This window comes from Muscardinus avellanarius (assembly GCF_963383645.1).
Source record: "Muscardinus avellanarius genome assembly, chromosome: 3".
Classification (NCBI taxonomy): domain Eukaryota; kingdom Metazoa; phylum Chordata; class Mammalia; order Rodentia; family Gliridae; genus Muscardinus; species Muscardinus avellanarius.
Genome location: NC_137788.1, coordinates 117029964 through 117051277, shown reverse-complemented (window position 1 = coordinate 117051277; position 21314 = coordinate 117029964). Strand labels below are relative to the sequence as shown.

Here is a 21314-nt window from a genome sequence, read left to right as displayed (position 1 = left end):
GTGTGGTGGTGCACGTTTGTAAGCCCAGCATTTGGGAGGCTGCGACAGGAGGATTGTGGTTTGCGGACAGCCTCAGCTACTTAGTGAGGCCCTCTGCAACTCAGACCCTCTTTCAAAATAAAGAATAAAAAATAGGACTGGGGGTGTAGCTCAGAGGTAGAATGCCCCTTGAGTTCCATCCCCAGTACCACATACAAAAAAATAAAAAATAAAAAATTGTCACACAGGCCAGGTGTGGTGGCGCATGCTTGTAATCCCAGTTCTTGGGAGGCTGAGACGGGAGGATCGCAGTTGAAGGACAGCCTCAGCTACTGAGTGAGGCTCCGCAACTTAGTGAGACCTTGTTTAAAGCAATGAACACACAAAAAAGGGCTGAGGGTGTAGTCCAAATGAAGAATGCCCCTGGGTTCCATCCCCAGTACCGCAAATAAAATAAAATTGACATACATGAGCTGGGTGTGGTGGCGCACGCTTGTAATCCCCACACTTGGGAGGAGACAGGAGGCTCGCGCAGATTCGAAGCCAGCCGTGCTGACTTAAGAGGCCCTGTTTCCAAATTTAAAAAATATAAAATAGGTCTGGGAGTGTAGTCCAGAGGTAGAAGGGCTTCCAGGAACCCCAGTACCACCAAAAAAAAAAAAAAAAAAAAATTGACATACATTATTGCATATATGAATAACTTGTTCCTTTTTATTATATATACGTATGTGTGTGTGTTACTAGGAATTGAAGGGGAGGCATTATACCTCTGAGCTACACCCCAGCCCTGTTTTTTATTTTTATTTTTCAAACAAGGTTTCACTGGTTTGAAGAGAGTCTCACTACTTGCTGAGGCTGTCCTCCAACTTGCAATCCTCTTGTCTCAGCCTCCCAGGTACTGAGATTACAGGTATGTGCCACCACGCCCAGCTTTTTAAATTATGTTTTACTTAACTTTTGGTGGTAGGGGAGGATTGAACTCATTCTGCCTGTGAGCGACACCCCCAGCCCTTCTTCGGTTTTGTTTTAGTTTTGAAACAAGGTCTTAGTAGGGTGCTGAGAGTCTTGCTACCTGCTGAGGCTGTCCTTGAACCTTTGTTCCTCCCGTCTCAGCCTGCCAAGTACTAGTATTACAGATATGCACCACATAGGCTAGTTCCTTTTTTATTTATTTATTTATTTTTTATTTTTATTTTTATTTTTTGGTGGTACTGGGGTTCCTGGAAGCCCTTCTACCTCTGGGCTACTCTCCCAGACATATACATATATATATATATATATATATATATATATATATATATATTTTTTTTTTTTTAATTTGGAAACAGGGTCTCTTAAGCCAGCATGGTTGGCTTCGAACCTGCGCATCCTCCTGTCTCTGCCTCCCAAGCGCAGGATTACAAGCGGCTAGTTCCTTTTTTAATTGCTGAGTGCAGTCCATTGAATAGGTTTACTACGGTTTCTTTACCCATTCATTATTGATGCGCATTGAGTTGCTTCTGGTTTGGGGCGATTGTGACTGAGCTGCCGTGAGTTAGCATTGCGGAGTAGGTCTTTAAGTAACACTGTTTTCACTTCTCTTGAATTGTAGGGTCTTATGGGAAGTGCGTGAGTTTGACCCTATTCTTATTTTGCCAAATTCTTTCCCACAGTGGCTGTGCCGTGTTTTCTAGGTCATCTGGAGTGGAGAGTTCTAGTTGCTCCGTAACCTCTAGAACCTGGGTCCTTCCAGTCCTTGTTGTCTATCTGTATTTGGGTTTTTGTTCTGGTGCTCTGGACTGAACCAGGGTCCCCTGCGTCCTAAGCATGCGCTCCACCACTGAGCTGCACACCAAGACCTCAGTGTTTCTGATTTTAGCCATTCTCCGAGGCAGAGTGGTATCTGGCTTTGGTTTTCATTTGCACTTACCTGATGGCTCATTGGATGAGCTTAATGGCCAGTCATCTATTATGTTTAATTAATTCTTCTGCCCTTTGTGTGTGTGTGTGGAGCTGGAGGTTGAACCCAGGAGACTTTTACTTCTGGGTGCACCCCCAGTTCTATTTTTTGTTCTTTATTTTGGTCTCACTAAGTTGTGGAGGGCCTCACTAAGTAGCTGAGGCTGTCCGCAACCGTGATCCTCCATCTCAGCCTCCCAAATGCTGGGATTACAGGGTGCGCCACCATCCCCGGCTATAAAAGTCCTTTATCAGATAGATGTTATCACATTTCTTCTGTTTCCTTCCTTCCTTCCTTTCTTCTTCCTTCTTTCTGTTAATGGAGATAGAACTCAGGGGTATTCTATCTCCAAGTTACACTCCCAGCCTTTTTTATTTTTTATTTTGAAATAGGGTCTTGCTTGGTTGCTGAGACTATCACTACATTGCTGAGGCTGTCCTCAAGCCTTCAATCCTCCTGTCTTAGCATCTCATGTTCTAGGATTACAGGCATGGGTCACAACATGTGGCTTGATCCATCCATCCATTCATCCATCCATCCATCCATCCATCCATCCATCCATCCATCGATTCATTCATCCTTTCTTCCTTCCTTTCACCTATCCACTCATCCATCCAACCATCCATTGAACCCAGGGGCATTATACCACTGAGCTATATCCCCAGCCCCTCTTTTTATTTTTATTTATTTTATTTATTTATTTTTGTTACTTGGGATTAAACCTTGGGGGTTTACCTCCAAGCTATACCCCCAGCTCTATTTTATTTTTTATTTGGAAACAAGTCTCACTGAGTTGCTCAGGCTAGCTTCAAACCTGTGATCCTGTCTCAGCCTCTCAAGTACTGGGATTACAGGCATGTGCCACCACAGCTGGCTTATTTTTTATTTTAAGACAGGGTCTCACTAAGTTGCTGAGGCTGCCCTGGAACTTGCCATCTCCTGCCTCAGCCTCCCATGCAGAAATTACAAATTTGTAATGACCTCATCCTGCCTGCCTGCCTACCTTCCTTCCTTCCTTCTCCCTTCCGCCTTTTGCTATAATTGAATCCATGGGTGTTTTACCTCTGAACTATACCCCCAGCCCTATTTTTTATTCTTTACTTTTAAACAGGATCTCACTAAGTTGTGGAGGGCCTTGCTGAATTGCTGAGTCTGGCCTCGAATCTGAGATCCTTCTGTCTCAGTCTCCCAAGTATTGGGATATCAGGTGTGCACCATCATGAGCCCATTTTCCCTCCCTCCCTTCCTCCCTTCCTTCTCTCTCTCTCTCTCTTTCTCTCCCTCTCCCTCTCCCTCTCCCTCTCCCTCTCCCTCCCTCCCTCCCAGGGATTGAACCCAAAGGCATTCTGTCTTCAAGCTACACTCCCAGCCCCTTAGCCCGCTTTTATTTCTTATTTGGAAACAGGGTCTCCCTAGGTTTCTGAGAGCCTTGCTAAGTTGCCAAGGCTGGCTTTGAACCTGCGATCCTCCTGTCTCAGCCTCCCAAGTACTGGGATTACAGGTGTGTGCCACCAAACCCAACTTTATTTTATTTTTTAAACAATTTTTCAAAGACTAGAATTTAGAAACTGATAAAGTCTAGTTTATCCATTACTTAATTTATGGATAATGCTTTTTGAGTTATAAGAAATCTGCTTAACCCAAGGACACAAATGATGTTTTTTTCCCCTTTTTTTATGGGAACATTGTACTTATACATGTAGATGCAGTTCAGGGGGTGGAGGCGTATGCACACACACTGCTTGAGCCCTCCTCCAGTTCACATCCCTCCCCCTCTCCCTCCCCCCGTCGGTGCTCAGCACAAGGATCGTCTCAGATGAGTTGTGTATGTATGTCGTGCCATTGGGGTGTCTCCCTTTCCAGCCTTCCTCGCCCTCCTGCCTTCCCTCTCTTGTCTCGCTCAGTCCCTCCTTCACTTCACTAAGGTCTCTCTTGTCTACGAGTCCCTCCTTGTCCCGGCGCCTCCCTGGCTGCCTCGTATGAGGGGGACATCTCACTCTTCAGTTTGGGGACTGACTGGTCTCAATTAGCATAATATTCTTCAGTTCCATTCATTTCCCTGCAAATGATGTAATTTTGTTCTTGATGGTTGAGTAGAATTTCTTTGTATAATCCACTCATCTGTTGAAGGACTTCTCAGCTGGTTCCATAGTTTGGCAGTCATGAATTGCGCAGCTGTAAGCATAGATATGCACTTATTGCTAGGGTAACGGGTTTCCGTTCTTTTGGGTAGATACCCAGGAGTGGTACAGCTGGGTCATGTGGTAGGTTCTTCTGAGGATCTTCTACGCTGTTTTACCAAGTGGTTGCACGAATTTGCAATCTTACTAACAGTGTATCAGAGTTCCTACTTCTCCACATCCACTTCAGCATTTATTATTGTTTGTGCTTTTATTTCTTAATGTTTTGTGGTCCTGGGGATTGAACCCAGGGGCATTCTGCCGTATAGGTTGGCCTATATGAGTCACGTGATTTTTGGTGACTGGCTTCTTTGATTTAGCATAATCATTTTCAAGGCATGTTGTATGTGTCCGTATTTCGTTTTTATTGCTAAGTAACATTACCTTGTATGGGTATACTTCTTTTCGCTTACCCATTCTTCAAATGATGGACATTTGAGTCGTTTCTGCTGAGGCTGTTTTTTTTCTTTCTTGTGGTGCTGGTGATTGAACCCAGGAGCATTCTACCTCTGAGCCACACCCCCAGCCCTTTTGACTTTTATTTTGAAACAGGGTCTTGCTAGGTCAATGGGAGTCTACCTATTTGCTGAGGTTGTTCTTGAACCCGGGGTCCTCCTGTCTCATCCTCGCAAGTCCTAGCGTTACAAGTGTGTGCCTCCACACTCAGCATGTTTAAGCTTTTGAGGAACTATCACGCTGTTTTCCAAAGTGGTCTTAACTATCATGTTTATGTCTATGATCTGTTTTGAGTTGATTTTTCTATATATTGTATGATATAAATTTAAGGTTCTTTTTTTTTTTTTTTCTTTTGGTGGTACTGGGGGTGGAACCCAAGAGGCTTTCTACCTCCGGGCTATACTCCCAGACCTATTTTTTAATATTTTTATTTGGAAACAGGGTCTCACTAAGTTGCTGAGAGCCTCACTCAGTAGCTGAGGCTGGCTTCGAACCTGCGCGATCCTCCTGTCTCAGCCTCCCAAGCGCTGGGATTACAAGCGTGCGCCACCACGCTCGGCTTAAGGTTCTTTTTAATAAAACTGATTCATTATATTTTTTTATTTTTTTATATTGGAGATTGAACCCAGGGCATTCTACCTCCAAGGTACACCCCAGTCTTTTTTAGTTTTTATTTTGAAACAGAGTCTTGCTAGGTCGCTTGAGAGTCTTACTAGGTTGCTGAGGCTGGTTTTTTTCTGTTCTTGGCTATATCCACATTTCAACATTTACATGGTTTGGGGGCTGGTCTCTATTAAGTGTTTTTTCTTTAATGAGTCATATCCTCCTAGTATATTGAGTAGACTTTGTAATTGAGTAATTTTGGATTGTGTGCTAGAAATGTGTGGATTTTGCATTGCTCCTGTTTTGACTCCCTCCACAATCTACCTACTTTTAGCATGCTATTCAGAATCCTCAGGTAATTGGGGTTTTTTTTGGTATTTTGTTGAGAATTTGTAGCTGTTGGGAGCGCTGTTCTACAGGGATCTTATGAAACAGTACCTGATGTAGAATTTTCAGTTATATCAGAGTTTCTTTATTTACAAAGAAGCTATTATGTTTTTTTTCCCCTTTTTTTTCCCCCTTCGGTATTGGGGATTGACTCTAGGGGCATTCTACCTCCAATCTACACCCCCAGACCTATTTTTTATTCTTTTTTTGCAGGTCTGGGGGTGGAACCCAGGGCCATTCTACCTCCGAGCTACACCCTCAGCCCTATTTTTTTATTCTTTATTTTGAAACTGGGTCTCACTGACTTGCAAAGGGCCTCACTAAGTAGCTGAGGTTGTCCTCAAACCCGGATCTCCTGTCTCTCGGCCTCCCAAATGCTAGGATTACATGTGTGCGACCTCCAGGCTATACTCCCAGACCTTTTTTACTTTTTTATATTTTATTTGGAAACAGAGTCTCACTAAGTTGTTAAAAGCCTCACTAAGTAGCTGAGGCTGGCTTTGAACCCGTGCGATCCTCCTGTCTCAGCCTCCCAAGTGCAGGGATTACAAGCATGCGCCACCATGCCCGACTATTCTTAATTTTTGAAACAGGGTCTTATTAAGTTGTGGAGAGCCTCACTACCTGAGGTTGGCTGCAAACCTGCAATCCTCCTGTCTCAGCCTCCCAAGTACTGGGATGACAAGCATGACCACCACGCCCAGCTCTATTATGTCTTCTTGATGAGTTAACCCCTTTAACACTAAGAAATCTCTCTTTTTGGCCAGGTGTGGTGGCATGCACCATAATCCCGGTAACTGGGAGGACCGCAGATTCACAGGTTCCAGTTCAGCAAGACCTTCAGCAATTTATTAAGACCTTGTTTCAAAATAAAAGATAAAATAGGGCTAGGAGTCTAGCTCAGCGGTAGAATGCTGCTGAGTTCCAACCTCAGTATCAAAAAAGACAAAAACAAAACAAAAAACCTAGAAAAGAATTCTTTTATTTTTTAACCATATATTTACCATTTCTGGTACACTTCATTACTTTATATAAATCCGATTTCCCCCTCTGCCTGAAGAACTTTCATTAACAATTCTTGTGTGCATATCTCTTACAGGCAGTGAATGCTCTTAGCTTTTGTTGGTCTGATAAAGTTTTCATTTCACCTTTATGTTTGAAAAATATTTTGTGTGTGTGTGTGTGTGTGTGTGTGTGTGTGTGTGTGTGTGTTATTGGGAATTGAACATTGAACTCAGGCATTCTTTTTTCCAGCTGCACTCCCAGCCCAGCCCAGTTTTACTTCTTATTTGGAAACAGGGTCTCGCTAGGTTGATGAGAGCCTCACTACCTGCTGAGGCTGTCCTCGAGCCTGTCTCTGCCTCCCAAGTACTGATGTCACAGGTGTGCATCACCCTGCCTGATTTTCTTTGGTTTTCATAAATTTGACTTTTATGTGGCTAGGCGGGTGTTTGTTGGTATGCATCCTGTTTGGAGAATCTGTGATTTGGCTTCCTTTACTAGTTTTGGGAAATTTTCAGGCAGTATATATTCAGGTATTTCTTCAGCTTTCTTCTCTTTTGTCTTTCTCAGATTGCAGTTACCTGTGTTAGGCTGTTGGATCTCCTAGAGCTCTGGGATGCTCTTCTTTTCCTCTTGTTTCTGCTTAGATCATTTTCATTGATGTGTCTTCAAGTTCCGCTGTATCCAGTCTACTGATTAGACTATTAGAAGAATTCGTCTTTCATACTATGCTGTTTCCATTTGATGTGTGCATCTCATTTTTTAAATTTTAGTTTATTTTATGGTACTAGAGATTGAACCCTGGGGCATTCTGCCTCTGAGCTACAAAGTCCCCACCCCCAGCCCTATTTTATTTTGAAACAGGGTCTCATTAAGTTGCTGAGGCTGGCCGCAAGCCTCTAATCTTAAGTACTAGGATTACAGGTGTGCACCACCATGCCCGGCTTGGATTGATTCTTTGTAGAGGTGGATGTTGTCTGATTGACCCTTAGTTTTAGGTGGAATCCAGTTCCCTGTTTCTTAGTTTTTCCACCCTTTTTCCTTATTGTAGCCTAACTGTCCAACCTCATATCTATGATTAGTCTTGGGAAAGAATTCCATTTCTTCCCTAGCTATGGCTGACCTCTTCTCCTTTTGGGGGGTTGAGGGGATACTGAAGATTGAATCCAGTGCTAATCTACCTCTGAGCTATACTTTCAGCCTGTGTTTTTGTTTTTGTTTTGTTTTGTTTTGGAAATGGAGTCTTACCAAGTTGCTGGGGCTGGCCTTGAACCTGCAATCCTCCTTTCTCAGCCTTCTAATTATAGGATTATGGGCATCCACCACCATGCCTGGCTGACCTCTTCTTGTTATCAGTATAGGAACCAAGGCCTAATAAAGGTCTCCTATCTCTCCCAGGAGTTGAGGGCTATTTTGCATTTATTTATTTATTTATTTATTTATTTATTTATTTATTTATTTATTTGCGGTACTTGGGATGGAACCCAGGGACATTCTACCTCTGAGCCACACCCCCAGCCCTATTTTTTATTCTTTATTTTGAAACAGGGTCTCACTGAGTTCCAAAGAGCCTCAGTAAGTTAGTAGCTGAGGCTGTCTATGAACTGCGAACCTCCCATCTCAGCCTCCCAAATGCTGGGATGACAAGCGTGCGCCACCACGCCCGGCTCTCGTTTTGCTTTTATTCCTACAGAAGCAATGGGTGTTTCTTTGCCAGTGCCCCATACAAGAGGGTTTGCTGTCCCCCTCGCAATGACTTGACTTGGTTACTTGGCAGAACAGAAGGGTCTGGGGGAGCCGTGTCTGCAGTGGAAGTGGCCCATCTTGCGGCTCCCTAAATCCTAAACAAAAGCAGAAGCATCCCATGAGAGCTTGTCTACTAACTGTGTATGTGTGCGTGCGTGTGTGTGTGTGTGTGTGTGTGTGTGCGCGTGTGTGTGTGTGTGGTGTTGGGATTGAACTTGGCGCTTCATAAATGCTAAGCATGTGCCCACCACTGAGCTGTCATCCAGCCCCGCTTAGTCTTTTGTGTCTGTCAGTTTTGAGTTTGTTTCCACTGATGGCGCTTTCTCCTAGTCATAGGTGAAATTTTCGTGTGTGTGTGTGTGTGTGTGTGTGTGTGTGTGTGTGTGTGTTACTAGGGATTGAAGCCAGGGGCATTCTACTTGCGAGCTCTACTCCTAGCTCTATGTTAGTTTTTGTTTGCAAACAGGGAACTGCTGAGTAGCTGAGACCGTTTGGTTTTGTTTGGTTTGGTTTGGTGGTGTTGGGGTTCCTGGAAGCCCTTCTACCTCCGGCTACACTCCCACGGGCTACACTCCCAGACCTATTTTTATACTTTTTTATGTGGAAACAGGGTCTCTTAAGCCAGCATGGCTGGCTTCAAACCTGCGCGATCCTCCTGGCTGAGACTGTTTTGAACCTGGGATCCTCCTTTTTCAGCCTCCCAAGTACTAGGATTACAGGTGTGCGCTGTACCACCCAGCTTTTCATATTTCATTATACGTCTAGTCATTTTGTTGCATTATCATACAGTGTGAACTTGATACTAACTATATATATATATATAATAGTGTGTGTGTATACACACACACACACACACACACACACACACTATAATAATAGTACAGCCCTACTTTTAAAATTTTTATTTATTTGTTTTTTTATGAGTCTGGGGATGGAACCCAGGGGCATTCTACCTTCAAGCTATATCCCCCTGCCCTATTTTTTATTCTTTATTTTGAAACCGGGTCTCACTGAGTTGCAGAGGGCTTCACTAAGTAGCTGAGGCTGTCCGCGAACCGCGATCCTCCGGTCTCAGCCTCCCGAATGCTGGGATTACAAACATGTGCTACCACACCCGGCTCCCCAACCCTACATTTTATACTTTATTTTGAAATAGGGTCTCACTGAGTTACAAAGGGCCTCACTAAGTAGCTGAGACTGTCTGGGAACCGCAATCCTCCTGCTCAGCCTCCTAAATGCTGGGATTATAAGTGGGCACCACCACACCTGGTTTTGTTATATTCTTTTGAAGAGGGTTGGATTTTTTTTGGGGGGGGGATGTGTATGGTACTGGGGATTGAACCCAGAGACATTCTACCTCTGAGCTACACCCCAGTCCTATTTTTTTAATTATTTATTTTGAAACAGAGTCTCACGAAGCTGCAGAGGGCCTCACTAATTACCCAGGACAGCTGTGAGCCTCCAATCCTTCTGTTTTGGTCTCCCAAGTACTGAGATTATGAGCAAAACCATGTACAGCTGGGTTTTTTTTTCCAGATATGCAGTTAAATCACTTACAAAATACTTTGGTCTTTTTGATTTTTTTTTAAAACTTATTTAGGGTCATTTAGGATAGTTTTTACTCTAAAACTAATTTATTTGTTTATTTATTTGTTGTACTAGGAATTCAACCCAGGGGCATCCTACCTCCTAGCAAGATCCCTAGCCTATTTTATTTATTTGTTTATTTATTTATTTATTTATTTATTTATTTATTTATTTATTTATTTATTTATTTATTTATTTATTTATTTGGTGGTATTGGGGTTCCTGGAAACCCATCTACCTCTGTGTTACACTCCCCAGACCTATTTTTATACTTTTTGTATTTGGAAACAGGGTCTCTTAAGCCAGCGCAGCTGGCTCCGAACCTGCGCGATCCTCCTGTCTCTGCCTCCCAAACGCGGGGATTACAAGCGTGTGCCACCACGCCCGGTTATTTTGTTTATTTTGAAACAGGGTCTCGCTGGGCATGGTGGCCCACTCTTGTAATATCGATACTTGGGAGGCTGAGACACGAGGATCGGAGGTTCATGGCCAGCCTCAGCTACTTAGTGTGGCCTGCCGCAACTTAGTAAGACCCTGTTCCAAAATAAAGCCAGGAGTGGTGGTGCAGGCTTGTGATTCCAGTACTAGGAGGCTGAGACAAGAGGATCACAGGTTTGTGGTCAGCCTTAGCTACTTAGTGAGGCCCTCTGCAACTTAGACTCTGTTTCAAAATGAAGAATAAAAAATAGAGGTGGGGGTGTAGCTCAGAGGTAGATTGGCCCTGAGTTCAATCCCTAGTGCCACTAAAAAAAGAATAAAAATATAGGGCTAGGGGTTGTAGCTTGGAGGCAGAATGTTCCTGGGTTTTTAGTACTAAAAAAAAAGAAAGAGAGAAAGAAAGAAAGAAAGAAAGAAAGAAAGAAAGAAAGAAAGAAAGAAAGAAAGAAAGAAAGAAAGAAAGAAAGAAAAGAAACGAAACAGGATCTTACTAAGTTGGCGAGTCTCGCCAACTCCCTGAGGCTATGAACCCTCCTGTCTCTGCCTCCTGAGTACTGGGGTTATAGGCCTGCTCCACCATCCCTGGCTGCTCTAGAACTAATTTAGTCCCGCTTCTAAAACCTGGCCTTTCACAGTCCCCTTCTGAATTCCATGTAAATTCTGGTTAGAGGAAAACTGAAAGGTTCCATGTTCTTTCCTTGGATTGTTCTTCAGACAAAACTGAGGGGACCCAAAAGGAATTTTGGAGCTCTGCCTCTCCTTAAAGCCCTCTCCTGGGCTCAGCCTGCCATGGCATTTTGCCTCTGTGGCCTGGCATGGCAGCCTGGCGGAGCTGCCTGGTTCAGTTGGAGTGCTACTCCCTCAGCCACACTTTGTTTTTAAAAAATATTTGTTTGTTTATTTGTTTGTTTGTTTTGGTGATATTGGGTGTGGAACCCAGGGGCTTTTCTACCTCCGGGCTAAACTCCCAGACCTATTTTATACTTTATTTGGAAACAGGGTCTCGCTAAGTTGCTGAGAGCCTCACTAAGTAGCTGAGGCTGGCTTTGAACCTGGGCGATCCTCCTGTCTCAGCTTCCCAAGTGCGGGGATTGCAAGCGTGCGCCACTACGCCTGGCTCAGCCACACTTTAGAAATTATCTCCAGGCACAAAGGCAAGGTTATGGTGAAGGACTTAAATGACAAAGCAAAAATTAAAAAGCTTTTCAGAGGAAATGTTGGTGAAGAGCTTTTAGATTTTGTGGATAAAGTTTAAGGCACAAAGTGTTATTTATAAAAAATTAACAAATTAAACTTTATTAATATTAAAAGCCGAGCTGGGCATGGTCATGAGCATGAATTATAAGTTCATTACAAGAACTTATAATTCAAGTTCTTGTGAGGCTGAGACAGGAGGATCACAGGTTCACAGCCAGCCTCCGCTAGAACACAGGAATTTGGGGTTAGCTGGCAACAGAGTTAGATCCCTCATCTCAAAACAGAAAAAGGAAAAAAAAAAAAGCTGGGTATGGTGGCACACATCTGTAATCCGAGTACCTACGAGGATTGCAGGTTTGAGGACAGCCTCAAGAAGTAATAAGACTTTCATTAATCTAGCAGGGCCCTGTTTTAAAATAAAAATAAAATAGGACTGGAAGTAGAAGTCAGAGATAGACTGACTCTGGGTTCATCCCCAGCAACACACACACACACACACACACACACACACACACACACACACACACGAAAAAGGAAAGTTATAATGGGGCACTGTTGTACACCCCTGTGATTCCAATACTTAGGAGGCTGAGGCAGGGGATGGTAAATTTGAGGCCAGCCCAGGAATTTAAGAAGATGCTGTTTCAAAATAAAAGATAAAGTAAGCAGTGCTGGGGATGTAGCTGAGTGGTAGGTTGCTCATGGGTTCTTTCCCCAGTATCACAAAAGTTTTTCAAATAATAAAGTATGATGCAAGTAATTTTTTTTTCAGTACTGGGGATTGAACCCAGGGGCATTCTACCTACAGGCTATACCCCCAGCCCTAGTTTTTATTTTTTTAGTTTGAAACAGGGTCTCACTAAGTTTCAGGAGGCCTCACTCAGTAGCTGTGGCTGGCCACAAAGGAACCTGAGATCCTCCTGTCTCAGTCTCCCAAGTATTGGGATTATAAGCGTGCGCCACCACGCCCGGCTGGAGGTGATTTTCTTTTCTTTTTCTTTTTTTTTTTTTTTGGTGGTACTAGGGTTCCTGGAAACCGTTCAACCTCCAGGCTACACTCCCAGACCTATTTTTACATTTTTATTTGGAAACGGGGTCTCCTAAGCCAGCGTGCGCGGCTGGCTTCGAACCTGCGTGATCCTCCTGTCTCTGCCTCCCAAGCGCAGGTATTATAAGCGTGCGCCACCACGCCCGGCTGGAGGTAATTTTACTAGAAAAAGAAGGACATGACCCTCTAAGGGAAGTAGCTCTTTTTTGTAAGTATAACTGTGTGTGAGGTTGGTGGTACTGGAGATTGAACTCAGAGCCATTCTGCCTCTGAGCTCTACTCCCGGCCCAATTTTATTTTGTTCTGAAACGGTCTTGCTAAGTTGCCGAGGGTCTAGGTTGTTGACGCTGGTTGTGAACCTGTGATTTTCTCTTTTTTTGGGGGGTGGGTGGGTACTGGGGATGGAACCCAGAGGCATTCTACCTCCAAGCTACACCCCCAGCCCTATTTTTTATTCTTTATTTTGAAACAAGGTCTCACTGACTTAGAACCTATGCAATCCTCCTGTCTCAGAGTCCCAAGCGCTGGGATTACAAGCGTGCACTACCACGCCCGGGTCTCACTGACTTGGAAAGGGCTCACTAAATAGCCGGGTCTATCCACAAACCATGATCCTCTTGTCTCAGCCTCTCGAATGCTGGGATTACAAGCGTGCACCACCACAGCCGGCTTGTGATGCTCTTTTCTCAGCTTCCCAAGTACTGGAATTATAAGTGTGTGCCACTGTGCCCGGCTTCCTCTTCTTCTCCTCCTTTCTCCTCCTCTCTCCCTCCTTCCTTCCTTCCTTCCCTGGAATTGAACCCAGGGGTATTCTGCCTGTGAGCTACAACTCCAGCTCATTTTTTTATTTTTTGTTTTGAAACAGGTTCTTGCTAGATTGATGAGTCTCTCTACTTTCTGGGGCTATTCTCGAACCTGTGATCTTCTCGCCTCAGCTCTACCATGCCCAGCTTTTATTTTTTATTTTGAAACAAGATCTCACTAAGCTGCAGAGGGCCTCGCTAAGGTACTAAGGCTATCTGCAACCTGCAGTCTTCCTGTCTCAGCCTTCGAAAAACTGGGATTACAGATGTGCACCACCACATTCAGCTGTATATACAATTTTTGGCCTGTTTATTAAAAGTGTGTCTTGCTGGGCATGGTGTTGCACATTTGTAATCCAGTCCATTAGGAGGCTGACACAGGAGGATCTCAGGTTCACGGCCAGCCTCAGCTACTAAGTGAGGCCCTCTGCAACTTAGTGAGACCCTGTTGCAAAAGAAAAGATTAAAAATAGGGCTGGAGGTGTCGCTCAGAGGTAGAATGCCCTTGGGTTCAATCCCCAGTACCATTAATTAATTAATTAATTAATTTTAATATAGTCTCTATTAAATAAATAAATAAGTAGTTTTTAATATAGTCTCTATTAAATAAATAAATAAATAAATAAGTAAATTTTAATATAGTCTCTGTTAAGTGCGTAGGAATACACCTAACCCGTCTCCATCTGAGCCTAACTTTGGATAACTCTGTGGTTGGCTTTGTAGTAAGTGGGGTTTTCTTGTCTCCTCCCTCACCAGGTCTACAATGTTTACATGGCAGGGAGGCAGCTGTGTTCTAAGCGGTACCGGGAGTTTGCTGTCCTGCACCAGAACCTGAAGAGAGAGTTTGCCAACTTTACATTTCCTCGACTTCCAGGAAAATGGCCATTTTCGTTATCAGAACAGCAACTAGATGCCCGGCGCCGGGGGTTGGAAGAGTATCTAGAAAAAGGTAAGCCAGACTATGAAACTCTGCTCTCCTCGGTGGCACGGCTTCTGGGTGTGTAACATATACGAGCCCTGTAGCCCTGTTTCTTGAACTCAGTTGTGAAAGTCAAGTTTGTGACTCTCCGTGTTGAGCGACCTGTGCTTTGAAGGCAAAAGTCGGAAGTGTCCGCTTCAGTTCAGTGCGCAGAGCACTTAACAAGAGAAAAATGGATAATTTGTTTTTAATGCATTTGATGGTCCTTAGTGGACCTTCTTCAACAGGCTGTGTTATTTGCCAGCAAACATGTATAGACAGACTGATCAACTGATGTAGAAACTAAATGGACAGTATTTAGACGTTTTCTTTAAAGTGGTGCTCGGGGCACTTGCATATTCCACCTACACCAAAGCTTAGTTTTGCTAAGTTGTATATTATCTAAAGTCTTCTTCTAAGCAGGCGGAACCATTGAAACTTATCCCAGAAATTCCAAATGATCCATAGGAGTCTGGATGTGGCTGCTGAAACGTTTCTGAATCTCTAGAAAGGCAGAGAAACGAGACAGGTCTCTTCAATAAGATAATTTCTCTTGAGCTGTGATGGCGCTTGCCTCTCATCCCACCCCCTGGGAGGCCGAGACAGAAGGATCAGGAGGATCGCAGATTCAAGGCCAACCAAGGCCAACCATACCAATTTATTGAGACCTTGTTTCAAAATAAAAAATAAAAGTGCTGGGCGTGCCTCGGAGGGAGAATTTTCCTGAGCTCAACCCTCAGTACCCCCCACCAAAAAAAAGTCATCTTGTGGCTTAGAGAAGAGACCCTGCCTTGTTGAATTAGAGAATTATATAACTAACTAGTTCTGCAGTTGGTCTTGCTTTAAAATATTAGCTTAGTAGAATTATGGCCTTAGGTCATATTTAGTAATTCTGTGTCCTTATGTCCTTGTGTAAGAACCAATTGACCTAGTTGAAGTTTTTTTTTTTTTTTTTTTTTTTAATCCTTGGTAGGGAGCCTTATCCCTGCAGAAAAACCATTTCCCCCATAGAAGCTGATGGAACTTCTTGTCTGTTTTTAGTTCTTCTAACATGGGCTGGCTCTGCACACGGCCCTCGGGAAATGAGAAAGGGTGCAACTGTTTTTTTTTAATCAAATGAAGTAAAGCCATCACCATCCTCATGAGAGTGTCAGGAAATTAACTTTTTGAGATTAGATGATTAGATGACTAGATACTTACCTGCCTGGCCTTTTTTTTTTTTTTTTTTAATGTTTTGAAGCTAAAGTCAGTGATGTACTTATCTTAATACTTAATTACATCACCTACCCATTTTTCCCCCCAAAGCGCCTTTAAATGTTTATCGTTCTCTGACCTATTCCTAGACTAAATAGATATTTTTTTCTTTTGCGTTTCAAATTTATACTTGGCTTATTCCTATTCCTAATTGACTTTTTTTTTTTTTTTTGGTACTAGGGATTGAACCTAGGAGAATTCTATCTCCAACCTACACCCCATCCCTATTTTCTTTTTTATTTTGAAACAAGATCTCCCTAAGTTGAAAAGAGTCTCACTACTTGCTAAGGCTGGCCTCAAACCTATGGTCCTCCTGTCTCAGCCTCCCGAGTACTGGGCTGGCTCCTAATTGACCTTTCTTTCCTGTTTTCTCTTTCTCCTCATGGTCTGTTGTTTTAGCATGTTAACAGGTCACCTAAGACTGCAAAATTAGATTTACTGTACTTTCATTTTCCTGTTTTGGGTATGCTTAATATTTTTAGCAAGCTATCTCTTTGTATTTTCTATTATTCCTCTGTTCTAGATCATATTTATTTATTTAGTGGTACTGGTGATTGAATTTAAGGACATTCGATCTCCAGGCTATACCCCACCCCTATTTTATTTTAATTAATTAATTATTTATTTTTGAAGCAAGATCTTACTAGATTGCTGAGAGTCTCACTAAATTGCGGAAGCTGGCCTCAAACCTGCGATCCTCCTGTCTCAGCTTCCCAAGTACTGGGATTATAAGTGTGTGCTACCATGCCCAGCTGATCCTATTTAGATGAATGTGTGTCATCTCTTAAAATCTTTTATAGCAGGAGTACATATTACCTTTTTCTGTGTGTGTGTGTGTGTGTGTGTGTGTGTGTGTGTGTGTGTGTGTGTGTTACTGGTGATTGAACCCAGGAGCACTCTGTCTCTGAGCTAGACTCCTAGCCCTATTCGTGTGTGTGTGTGTGTGTGTGTGTGTGTGTGTGTGTGTGTGTGTGTGTGTGAAAGAGGATTGAAATCAGGAGTATTCTCTGACTTACAACCCCAGTCCTTATTTTGAAACAGGGTCTCAGTAAGTTATGGAGGACCTCACTAAGTAGCTCAGGCTGTCCTCGAACCTGCGATTCTCCTGTTTTAGCCTTCTAAGTACTGGGATTACAAGTATGCGCCACCATTCCTGCTTTGTATTTTATTTAAATTTTGTGTGTGTGTGTGGGGTGGGGGGTTACTGGGGAAAGAACCCGGGGGCATTCTACCTCTGAGCTACACCCCCAGTCCTATTTCATTTTTTTATTTTGAAACAAGATCTCACAAAGTTGCTGAGGCTGGCTGCAAATCTGCAGGCCTTTTGTCTCAGTCCTGGGATTACAGGCATGTGCTACCACACCCAGCCTTTATTTTATATATATATATATATATATATATATATATATATATATATATATAATTTTTTTTTTTTTTTGGTGGTACTGGGGTTCCTGGAAGCCCTTCTACCTCCGGGCTACACTCCCAGACCTATTTTTACATTTTTATTTGGAAACAGGGTCTCCTAAGCCAGCGCCCGCGGCTGGCTTCGAACCTGCGCGATCCTCCTGTCTCTGCCTCCCAAGAGCGGGGATTACAAGCGTGCGCCACCACGCCCGGCCTTTATTTTATATTTTGAAACAGAGTCTCACTAAGTGGCTGAGGCTGGCTGCAAACCTGCGATCCTCCTGTCTCAGCCTCCTAAGTACAGGGATTATAGGCATGTGCCACCTCGGTCTGCTGCCTCTTACTTTTTTATTGCCTGTTACTGATGATTTGAACTTAAATCGTGCTATTATTGAATTTAGGGCTTTACATCAGATTCTTTGTTTTCCAGTGTGTTCAATACGAGTCATTGGTGAGAGTGACATCATGCAGGAATTCCTGTCAGAATCAGATGAGGTAGGTGACTGCCCGTCAGTGACTGCTTCCTCTTGACTCCTTACGGGGAAAGCAGAGATGTTACTTCTAGGCTGAGCTGCGGTGACCCTCCAGATGACTATATTTCTTCTGCTTTCTTTTCCTATGCATCCTGCTTAGCTGTCCCTTAAGACTGAATATCAGGTCTGCCTTCTTTTGACGCCTTCCGCTGTGACTCAGGTCATCAAATTTCCATTTCATCGGGAACTTCTGCAGACAGGACCACTCTTTATCACCTTATTGCTATCTCATGCTCTAGTTTTTATATGTATAATTAGTTTGTCACTTTATATTTTTAGCTTACAAGAGTGTGAGCCCCTTGTAGGTAAGAGCTACGTCTTGGTCATCTCTGTATTCCCAGTGCCTTACCACAGTATCAAGCATGTCGAAGGTGCTTAGTAAATATTCATTGACTAGAAGAATGAATATGCTAATTTATTCTCCACTCATTATTTATACATATATGTCTCGTTTTCCCAACTAGATTATAAGTTTCTTGTAGACAAGGGCTTATAATAAAGTACAGTAGGAGAATCTCCCCCTTATCCATGGTTTTTCTTTCTAGAGTTTCAATGACCTGTGGTCACCCATGGTCTGAAAATATTAAATGTAAAATTCCAGAAACAAAATATTGAGAACTATTAAGTTGTATGCCATTCTGAGCCGCGTGAGGACTTCTCGTGCCACGTGGGAGCTGAGTCTCCTTGGTCTAGCGTATCCACGTTGTATATGCCACCTGCCTGTTAGTCACTGAGTAACGGGGTCAGTTCTCACACTGACTGCATCTCAGTGCTTGCGTTCAAGTAGCCCTTGCTTGACTTAGTAATGGCTTCAAAGCACAAGAGGATGTACCCCTGAGCCATAGAGCCTTCCTTCAAGTTCAGAAGGTAAACGTTCTTGGTGATTAGAAATGAAAAACTAAATGCTGGGGTTGCTAAGCTCTATGGTAAGACTGGATCTTCTATCTGTGAATTGTGAAGAAGGAAAAAGAAACTCATGCTAGCTTTACTCTAGCACCTCCGCTGGTAAAAGTTACTGTGACAGTGCCTAGTGCTTAGTGAACATGGAAAAAGTACTAAGTTACAGGATTCAGCACTGTCTGTGGTTTCTGGCATCTGCTGGGGGTCTTAGAACATATATGTTGTAATGTGTAGGATGGTTTAGATGGTGAAATATATATATATATATATTTGTGGTGGTACTGGGGTTCCTAGAAGCCCTTCTACCTCCAGGCCACACTCCAGACCTATTTTTTTTTAATTTTTATTTGGAAACAGGGTCTCTTACACCAGCGCGGCTGGCTTCGAACCTACACGATCCTCCTGTTTCTGCCTCCCAAGTGCAGGGATTACAAGCATGCGCCACCACGCCCGGCTTTTTGTGAATAATATTTTTTTTAAGGTAGAGACTAAGGATGGACTTGTTCCTAGTTATTTTTCTCTAATAAAAATCACAAGGTCAGCTGGGCATGGTGGCGCACGCTTGTAATCCCTGCGCTTGGGAGGCTGAGACAGGAGGATCGCACAGGTTCAAAGCCAGCCTCAGCTACTTAGTGAGGCTCTCAGCTACTTAGTGAGACCCTGTTTCCAAGTAAAGTATAAAATAGGTCTGGGAGTGTAGCCCGGAGGTAGAAAGAAAAGCCCCTGGGTTCCACCCCCAGTACCTCTAAAAAAAAAAAAAAAATCACAAGGTCAAAAATGTGGAAAAAAAATCTGTTAGAAGTATTAATCATCAAAAGTTAAAAAAAAAAAAGAGTGTTTATTTTGTTTGTGGTGCTGGAGATCAAACTCAGGGCTCCTGCATGCTAGGCAAGCACTTTTCCCACTGAGCCACGCACGTGTGGCCCGAAGTATTTCTTTGGAATTAAGAATAAAAATCATGTACTCTTTGCTAGAGGAGCGTTGACATCATACTCACTCACATCGGGTTCAGAAAGGAGCGCGGGATACGCACAGAGCCAGTTTATGCGCCTAACCAGATAGGCAGATGTTAAAACCAGTTGTTTTCTTCCTCACTCACGAGTTCTGAACGGGTGACGGAAGCGAGCCAGGAATTTTAGCCATGTTTGACCTAGACTGCTTCACTCGGTTTTCTGTTTTGAAATGTGAACACATTGGCTTCAGTATGTTTCTTCTTTTCTCTCTCATCTTAAAGGTTAACTTCTGCTGCAGCCGAAAGTCAGCTTTGTGACTTAGAAATATGTTGACTTTTTAAGCTGTCGTTTTTAACCCCCTTTTTATTGGAAATCGCTTCCTCTTTATCAAGTGTCTAGGTTATTGTTTAACTAGCGTGTTACAAGAGGGTGAAACTCGACTAGGTCATAAATCCTTCTCTTGTGTCTTTCCCCCCAGAACTACAACGGCGTGTCTGATGTAGAGCTGCGAGTAGCATTGCCAGATGGATCCACAGTTACTGTCAGAGTTAAAAAGAACAGCACTACAGACCAAGTGTATCAGGTAAGTTAAACTTGAACACCTTGACTTGACATTAGATGGTATGAAATTAAGAACAAGATATTAAATGAGTTGGTACGGATAAAGTGCTCGGTGTGTATGGCACATAATATGCTTATTAAATTGTGTGTGTGTGTGTGCGTGCGTGTGTGTTACCAGAGATTGGGCCCAGGGGCATTCTCCCTTCAAGGTATACCCCCAGACCTATTTTTTTCTTTTATTTTGAAACAGAGTCTCCTTAAGTTGCAGAGGGCCTCACTAAGTTATTGAGACTGACCACAAATCTGTGATTCTGATTCTCTGTCTCAGCTTCCCAAGTACTGGGATTACAAATGTGTGCCACCACGCCCAGCAATTTCTTTGTTTCAAAACAGGGTCTTAGCTGGACATGGTGGTGCACGCTTATAATCTCAGCATTCGGGAGGCTGAGACAGGTGGATCTCGGTTTGCGGACAGCCTCAGCTACTTAGGCCCTTTGCAACTCAGGGAGACCCTGTTTCAAAATAAAGAATAAAAGATAGGCCTGGAGTTGCACTTTGGAGGTAGAATGCCCCCGGGTTCCATCCGCAGTACTGCAATAAATAAATAAATAAATAAATAAATAAATAAATAAATAAATAAATAAATAAAATAATAAAATAAATAGGGTCTTGCTAGGTTGCTGAAGGTACTTGCTAAGTGCTGAGGCAGATCTTGAAGTTTAGATCCGCCCGTCTCAGCCCCCCAGTACTGGGATGGTAGGCGTGCACCACAAGTACTTTGCCCTCCTCTAAAGAAAGCTTCAGTGACTACCCCAGGGTATATTGTTTATAATGAACCTCTTCTTTTTTTAATTGTCAAAACAGTTATAGCTTACATGAAAACAATGACTATCCATATACTCTGTTTTTGCTTTTGTTTTTGTTTTTTTGCAGTGCCAGGGCTGAAACCCAAGGCTTCATCTTACATAAACTAGACAAGTGCAATTCCACTGAGTTACTTGCCCAGCCCTTATATTATTATTATTGTTATTATTATTATTATTATATATATATATTTTTTTTTTGCAGTACTGGGGGATGGAATTCAGGGTCATTCTACCTCTGAGCTCCACCCCTAGCCCTATTTTTTAGTCTTTATTTTGAAACAGAGTCTCACTGACTTGCTCAGGGCCTTGCTAAGTAGCTGAGGTTGTCCAGGAACCGCGATCCTCCAGTCTCCACCTCCAGAATGCTGGAATTACAAGCATGCGCCACCACACCCGGCTATGACAGCACATTTTAAAATTAGCATTATTTTTCCATAATAGGATTTTTCCAATTGTCTAAAAGTGATTTCTGGCTCATTAAAAATCCAAATCTGCCGGGCATGGTGGCACACGCTTG

The 21314-nt window shown here is 43.1% G+C and overlaps 1 protein-coding gene across 1 annotated transcript in view; it reads left to right on the top strand.

Moving 5' to 3' along the window:
* The window catches only part of SNX27 (sorting nexin 27), a gene marked incomplete at both ends in the record, with an annotated part of 76502 nt that overhangs the window by 30781 nt on the left and 24407 nt on the right, over positions 1-21314 (top strand). The window contains 3 exons of the mRNA XM_080692965.1: positions 14122-14314; positions 17415-17479; positions 19849-19953. Coding sequence (XP_080549091.1) covers positions 14122-14314; positions 17415-17479; positions 19849-19953 — 363 coding nt within the window. The remainder of the gene's footprint in view (positions 1-14121; positions 14315-17414; positions 17480-19848; positions 19954-21314) is intronic.